At 43.1% G+C, this 7,248-nt stretch overlaps 1 protein-coding gene across 1 annotated transcript in view; it reads left to right on the forward strand.

Moving 5' to 3' along the window:
* Window positions 1–3,067, forward strand: part of MED14 (mediator complex subunit 14) — a 37,938-nt gene extending 34,871 nt beyond the window's left edge. The window contains exon 31 of the mRNA XM_030477088.1: window positions 2,472–3,067. Within this exon, the coding sequence (XP_030332948.1) occupies window positions 2,472–2,545 (74 nt within the window). The 3' untranslated portion in view covers window positions 2,546–3,067. The remainder of the gene's footprint in view (window positions 1–2,471) is intronic.
* The last annotated feature ends 4,181 nt before the right edge of the window (window positions 3,068–7,248 follow it).

Consider the following 7,248-nt stretch of genomic DNA (forward strand, 5'->3'; position numbering starts at 1 on the left):
GAATATGAGCAATGTTGATCTCAAGTTGGTGTGGATATGCATACATTTCTGAAAATTGTGATAAGATTTAAATTGACATACATTTTCTGTTTAACATATAGTAGTAGTGTGGATAAATAGAAGAGAGAGTAGCCTTGAGAACATGTGGACTTACCTGTAAGAGTTCTGTATGTGGTACAGAACTGCTGTTTTTATAGCATTTTTATGTTGAGATAAGTTAACTAAACTTCAGGTGTTTCTTTTGGAAGGTGCTTCCCCACTGAGTTCCCCTAGCGTGGGGAAGTTTTGCTGTTTGTTACTGCACTAAGTTGTGTTTTAAGGTAAACCCTCCATAAAATGCCACAACATAGGGAGTAATTGCCAAAGCTGCTCTTGAGTATCCCCAGTGAGATGTAGTCTGATGATTGTTACAGAGATCAGGACAGACAATTTTTGCTCGTCACACAAGTTTTGAAGTAGTTTGGGAATGTAGTACAGGGAGCAAAGTACAGACAGGGAAAGAAAAGCATACCTAAAGAGCTTGTGGCCACAAGTAGGACCTTATCCAGGTAAAGAAGAATGTAGCTACCTGAGCAGAGGACTTTTCTAGTCGTCTTTCCTCTGTCTTCTAAAAGAAAGAACAAGTCTGTATGGATTTGTTTATTTAATTGCTTATTTCCAACACCACCACCCAGCCAAAAGAGTATCTTCCCTGAGGACACTTGAAATGCAATTTCCTGTGTTCTTACTGTCAAAACTTGTATTATTATACCTGCTAAAAGAGAACAAGATACCTTCTTTTCTTTGCCATTGAAAGAGCATAGGAGAGACAGCAGATGAATGTAGATAGTTGGGAGACTTCTGTACATGGGAGATCCCAGGTGTGTATTCTTTCTCTTCTGATGCTATTGTGCTGTACCCAGGATTTTCCTACCTGTGTTAGCTCTTCTGTTGCACTCATTGCATTTTGCTTGGTTAAGTGAACTTTGCATTGTTTGAGTCAGAAAGGACCAGGGCTTCCCATCATGCACGTATGATATTACTGGCACTTTCATTGTAACCCATAATCAGTGTTGCCTCGTTTTGGCTGTATCCTTTTTACCTTTCTCTCTTTGTGAGAAAGTATTTTGTATTCAGCTTAATTTTCCTCTTAATAAAATGGTAGTGCCTGAAAAGTAAGTTCTTCTGGAAGAGTTTTCTTTTCAGATCTGTGGGCAAACACATTCTGCTGTGTTTAACAGTAAAACGTTGACTCATCGTGAGTGCACTGTCTTTCTGAGAGCACTTTACCTATGCCTTCATGGGAAAAAATATTTTATTTGGGGGAAATAATGATATGAACTGAGAAGGATCAATGCCCTGGAATAATAGGGTTAAACTTGAGCTGTAAGTCTACAAGCTGCATTATGTAGTGCACATCAATCTGGTAAGGAAGTGAGAGTCCCTGCAGATGCTGAAGGTGACCCTTAGAGAGGAGCTCAAGGGTCTCATGACGTTTCTTAAAGCACTTCACGACTAAGCATTTTTCATTGTCTGGTTTTCAGTGAGGCAGTGAATGGTATTTAGCCCAGATGTGTAGCTTGGGTATGATAATGACTTGTCCAAAATTATCTTGGGAATCCCTAGTTTGGCAGTTAGGATTAATGCATCCCAACAAGCTCTGCTCCTTTCTCTTTGCTCACACTGTTGCTCCTTCAGCAGTAATATTCAACATCTTCTCATTGCTGTTTCTTGACATGTGCAGGAAAAACTCAGCCCACAGTGACCAGAGTATGATAGTGGCTATTAATTGTATTCTCTTACCAGGAAACAGTAAATGAAAGTCACAGCTGCCTAATATTTCACCTTTTGTTGTTCTAATTAAACCCTCTTGATTTTATTGGTTTTAACTTTTTTAAGCTATTTCAGAATGTGTGTTTTTGTCACAAAAAATGCTGGTATTCGAAACTTAAGACAGCTGTGGCTGGGTTTCCCTCTCTGTATTGGATCTCAGCTGTTGGAAACAAAAGTCCGTTTGTATTTTATTTTGTATTTGGATGTCAAGGGTAGAGCCAGAATTATTTGGTTGAAAGAAACAGTTTTCTGACTTTCGCCCAGTCTTGGAATTAGAAATGTTTCCAAAACCAGGCTTAGGACAGCAAACATCTTCCAGCTGTTTCAGACTTGAGTCTTTCGAAATGTTTACTTTCTGCTCTTAATCAGTACAAATGGGACTTGGAAAAGTGTTTTTCTTTAGAAGATGTAGTGCTTTTAATTAACAGCATGCAGAAAAATTCAGATTGCAGTGCCACGTACGATAGAGCCCAGTATAGATTCAATCTGACATTCAAAAGCGATTAAAAGTTAAAAGCTTCTTGCAATTTCATGACCAACAAGAGCTGTCCTGCTGGGAAAGCCGGAGCTACTTCCCCTAAAATCATTACAGATCCTGCTTGTTGGGGTGAAGGCCTGTGTGTGGAGTGATGCTAACCTGTCTCTTTTCCCTGTTCCAGGTGAATGCACAATATTTGCGGCCGTTCGTGATTTGATGGTTAATCTTACGCTGCCCCCTGGTGGGCGTCCGTAGACACTTTTAAAAGAAGGCTGAGAGACAAAACCGCAAAAAAATAATAAAAAATAAAAAAATAAAGCCTTCAGTTAAAAGAGGACGTTTTATTTTTTTTTTTTTTTTTTTTAAGAGCTAACTATAATAAACTGGCAAACTTTCAGGGATGCACTTTCATCAAATGAGTATCACCACGACTTTTGTATAGTGCTGTTGTATAGTGTGTTTTAACGGGAGACACTTCAGACTAGGTAATAGATTGAAGTATCAGCTTGCTGGTAATAGATTTAATATTCTGTTTTATACTATAAAGATTATGAAAATGCCAAACTTGTTTGTTTTTCTGTTTTTCTTATGTTTTGGTGTAATAGTCTTTTTTTAAGGCAGGTCTGTCATTTTTGAATACTGTAAAACTGTGACAAACTTTATATTGAAGCTGTATTTTAATATGACTGCTTTGAATCCTTAAACAATTTATTTGGGCTTGTTGTAAACATGTCCCCAAAAAGCAATATTTAATAAACTGGATTAAAAAATCTTAAACCGGATGTTGTATAATCTTAAACTTTATTCCTCTCCACTGTAGCTGCTGGCCAGACCTCTTGTATTTCTACTTACTTAGCTATCTCTGCAGGTGTTTCCCCACACATGCATGTACTGCTAACTTAAAAAAAAAAACCCACAAAACAAAACCTTATTTATTTATTCTGTGGGTTTGATTTGTTCCAAGTCACAGGATGCAGAGTTTGTTCATTTTCCTGGTTGTACAAATAATCAGTAATTACTTAAAACAGTACTTCATTTCTTACAGTCATAAGCAACTACATCTGTCCCAAAAGGAAAGGTTATTGGAAGAAAGCACCTTCTTTGATCTGTCATGGAGTTTGTAGCTGTAGACAGCTCTATATAGATTCATATATGTCTGTAAAGACAGGTAAGGTAGAAGCTTGAACTGTATACTGTGAAATTGGAAAGGCTCACCCAAAAAAAGCTGATCCAAAAAAGAAACAGCCTCACATATAACTTTTTTAATCGGATGTATGTAGAGAACTTTGTCAGGGACTGACACTTTCTCCTTTCAAAGAAATGACTGTGTGCAGTTACAAGTGCAGTTTTAAGTTTCATTTTTCATGTGTTCAGTCTAGTTGTCTGGTAGCCAGATGTTATATCCATCTGCTGCATTGGGACTGTTCTGTAGATTTTCATCATTACACGAGATTTGGTTGGCCATTTATTTCAGCAAGAGTGCTACACTGACTCTACATCCTCTGGTACCTGTAGATTGTTTCTAATACACCTGCCCGTGGGACAAGAGAAATTTAATTACAGACAGAGGAAAGCACTCCCATCCCTTGAAGCTGATTTTGAAGCAGAGGGGGAGAGAGAGAGAGGGGGCAGCTGGGGAGCTGCAGGCCAGCATGGGCCTTGCTGTGCTTTCGACACAGACCTGTGCAGTGTCGATCCTATGGAGCAGGGATGGAGCCAGCCTGGAGCGGGGCTGAGATGATGGTGGCATGTCTGATGCTGCTCTGCATAGGAGCTCCTACCTTGCTCCTCAAGGTAGACTAGACTAGACTAAACTAGAATGTTTCAGTTGGAAGTGACCTACAACAATCATCTAGTCCAACTGCCTGGCCAGTTCAGGGCTGACCAAAAGTTGTTAAGGGCATTGTCCAAGTGCTTTTTAAACACTGACAGGCTTGGGGCATCGACAACCTCTCTAGGAAGCCTGTTCCAGTGTTTGCCCGCCATCTCAGTAAAGAAACGCTTCCTAACATCCAGTCTAAACCTCCACTGGTGCAGCTTTGAACCATTCCCATGCATCTTGTCACTGGATACCAAGAAGAGCTCAGCATCTCCGTCTCCATGTCCCCTCCTCAGGGAGCTGTAAAGAGCAATGAAGTTGCCCCTCCGCCTCGTTTTCTCCAACTAGAGAAGACCGAAGTTCTCAGCCACTCCTCACAGGACATTCCTTCCAGCCCCGTCACTGGCTTTGTTGCCCTCCTCTGGATGCATTCAAGGACCTTCACATCCTTAAATTGTGGGGCCCAGAACTGCACAGAGTGCTCCAGGTGAGGCTGCACAAGTGCTCAATACAGCAGGATAATCACTTCTCTTGGCTGGCGGGTCATGCTGTGTTTGATGCACCCCAGGATGCAGTTCACCCTCCTGGCTGCCAGGGCACACTGATGACTCCTATTGAGCCTGATGTCAACCAGCACCCCCAGATCCCTTCCTGCAGGTCTGGTCTCCAGCCATTCCTCTCCCAATTCATGCTTGTTATCAGGCCTCTGCTCGTGAAGTGCTGTAATGTTGTAGGAATGCACCATGATTTTCATGCACAGTTGAGAAGCCATGTTGGTCATTGTGTACCCTCACGGAAGCAATTCCACAATACTGAATAATGTTGCACTTATCACATCCTGGTGCTGTTAAGGAAGAGCTAACACTTTAACTTGCTGATCTGTTAACACACCAGCTAGCAGGACAGACTAGATTTTGTTTAATTGCATCTATCCTTTGTCCTTCTCCCATCAAAAGCTCCAAGGAAAAAAAGTGTTTGTACACATGCGGAATCAATGAGCATGGAAAAAAATGGAGTAAAATGGATGTGTGCCATAACTATTTGGGCAGCCTGCAAAGCTGACTGTTTCCTAGGGATTTAGCTATGTAGAATAACTATTTTAATAACATTACTGAGATAATGCCTTCCCTTCCCATCCTCCCAAAGTGCTTGTTGAGCCCATCTTAGCCACGAGTCCTGCTTAGCTGTCACCTCAGTGCCCAGAGGAGAGCTGCCAGCTACCAGCTGAGACCTAACCTGTATTTGAACCTAGCTCTACCCTTTCCACCTACTCTGCGCTCTTGCGTTCAAGTTTTCCAGTTCAGCTCTCAGTTAATGTGTCAGGATAAGAAGCTGCTCTCCCAGCAGCACCCTCCCGGCATCAGCTGCCACAGAAGAACACCTCTTGTGTTCTCCACCGTTTTGCACCACACCAGTGGCGATGCAGGAGTCAGCTGGGTCCCAGCAGCTCTTGGGACCCTGCAGTGGCCCTGCTATTGCATTTGGGGCTCGGCAGGAGTCTCCGGAGGGTGGACTCTGAGCATGTTTTCCCCTGCTAAATAAAAGTGGACCAGGTGGCAAACGCGGGCTTGCTGTGCTGACCTGCAGAGCGGGCAGGCTCGCAAGCTTCCCAGCTCTGTGTGGGGCCGCTCTGGCTAGCTCTCTGCAAGCTGAACATGCTCAGGGTCAGTATGGACACATATGGGTGGCAGCCAGTCAGAGGTGTTTGTTGCAGGGGCCCAGGGTAGGTCCTGCCCTGCTCATGTAGCAGTGTAAGTACAGTACCTCACATTGATGGCACTCCATGCTGAATGGACAGGCATAACATATGCCTTTGGGTAGCTCTGGATGCTCAGAGACGTTAAATTCCTTTTGATTTTTGTGGGCTGGAGTTTACATTACTGTTGCGCTGGGTGATGCCTTTCCTTTCATGGTATCTCATAAATGGGGACCAGGACAAGCTTTAGAAATAAATTCATTCTTTTCTATGCTCCATGTGCCTGGGTCTATACATAGTTGGTCATAGCCAACTTGAATTTATCTTAGATTTGAAAGCACACTCATTGGTCCTGAAATCAGGTTTGTAAGTTGCTTTCCTCTACACATTTCTGCATTTGTTTTTCTGCATTTGTTTTGTTGCAGACAGGTGCTTTAAAAGAAAAAAGATTGCCAACACACACTCCGCCTCTTGCTCACTGCACAGTTTGGCACAGTGTAGTACCATCCACATTCAACTCTTACTGGAGAATCAGCTGCTCAAACAGGGAAAGATTTAAGTCTGAAGTAATCAACCTTCAAACACGCCATGGACTAGGAAACAGCACATTCTGGGCATCCTGGGAGAGTTTTATTCCAGTTTGTTTCATTCACTCCAGGTGACATGACCTTGAAACGTCAGTGGCATTCACGGCTGGGTGGTGATGCTGTGCAGAGTGTGCAGCTGAAGCTTGACCCATCAGCCATGTGTGTTTTGTTCTGCAGGTTTACCCAGCTTGTGGATGGATGAAGGTTTCTGGACCAGCTTGGTGGCACAGACCCTTTTATCTTTTAAGGCTGCCTCAGCCAGCCACCAGCATAAAGTCACAGAGGTCATCCTCCTGACGAAAGCATTTCCAAAGAGTCCTCTTTTCTTTCAGAGCATGTAGTGAAAGTGAAAGCGTGTAGTAGGTAGTACAGCCCTATATTGTGCAGGGTATTTGTGGGCAGCAGTACCACTGCTCGGACCAGAGCAGCCATGGCCCTGCGGTGACACTGCTGCTGCTCTTCACCTTCTCCTTGGGGGATTGGAGCCCTCAATGAACTGATGCATTCTGCAGAAAGGACAGTTTCTTCTTCTGCCTGCCCGAAGGTGTTTGGAAGGGAGACATGAGAGTCACTGTGCACGTTGCAGGAGGTGCCAGAGGTCTGACTGCTCGTACAGCTATAAAAAAGGTAAAACAAGGGGTTCTGCTTTGCATTTCATGAGAAATATAGGGCTGGGCCTCCTGTGTCTCCAAAGTGAGATCCATTGCAGGCAAACATGCTGTAAAATGCTGTTTATAAACTTGGCAGGCTCAATTTTAAAGTTATGTGCTCTTGCCTAAACTCATAAGTCCTCTCGGTATCCTCTGAGAGTGAAGCTCTTGGAGATCTTCATTGCCCTGAGCTTTGTGCTGCATTA

The sequence above is a fragment of the Strigops habroptila genome, chromosome 2, assembly GCF_004027225.2.
Source record: "Strigops habroptila isolate Jane chromosome 2, bStrHab1.2.pri, whole genome shotgun sequence".
Classification (NCBI taxonomy): domain Eukaryota; kingdom Metazoa; phylum Chordata; class Aves; order Psittaciformes; family Psittacidae; genus Strigops; species Strigops habroptila.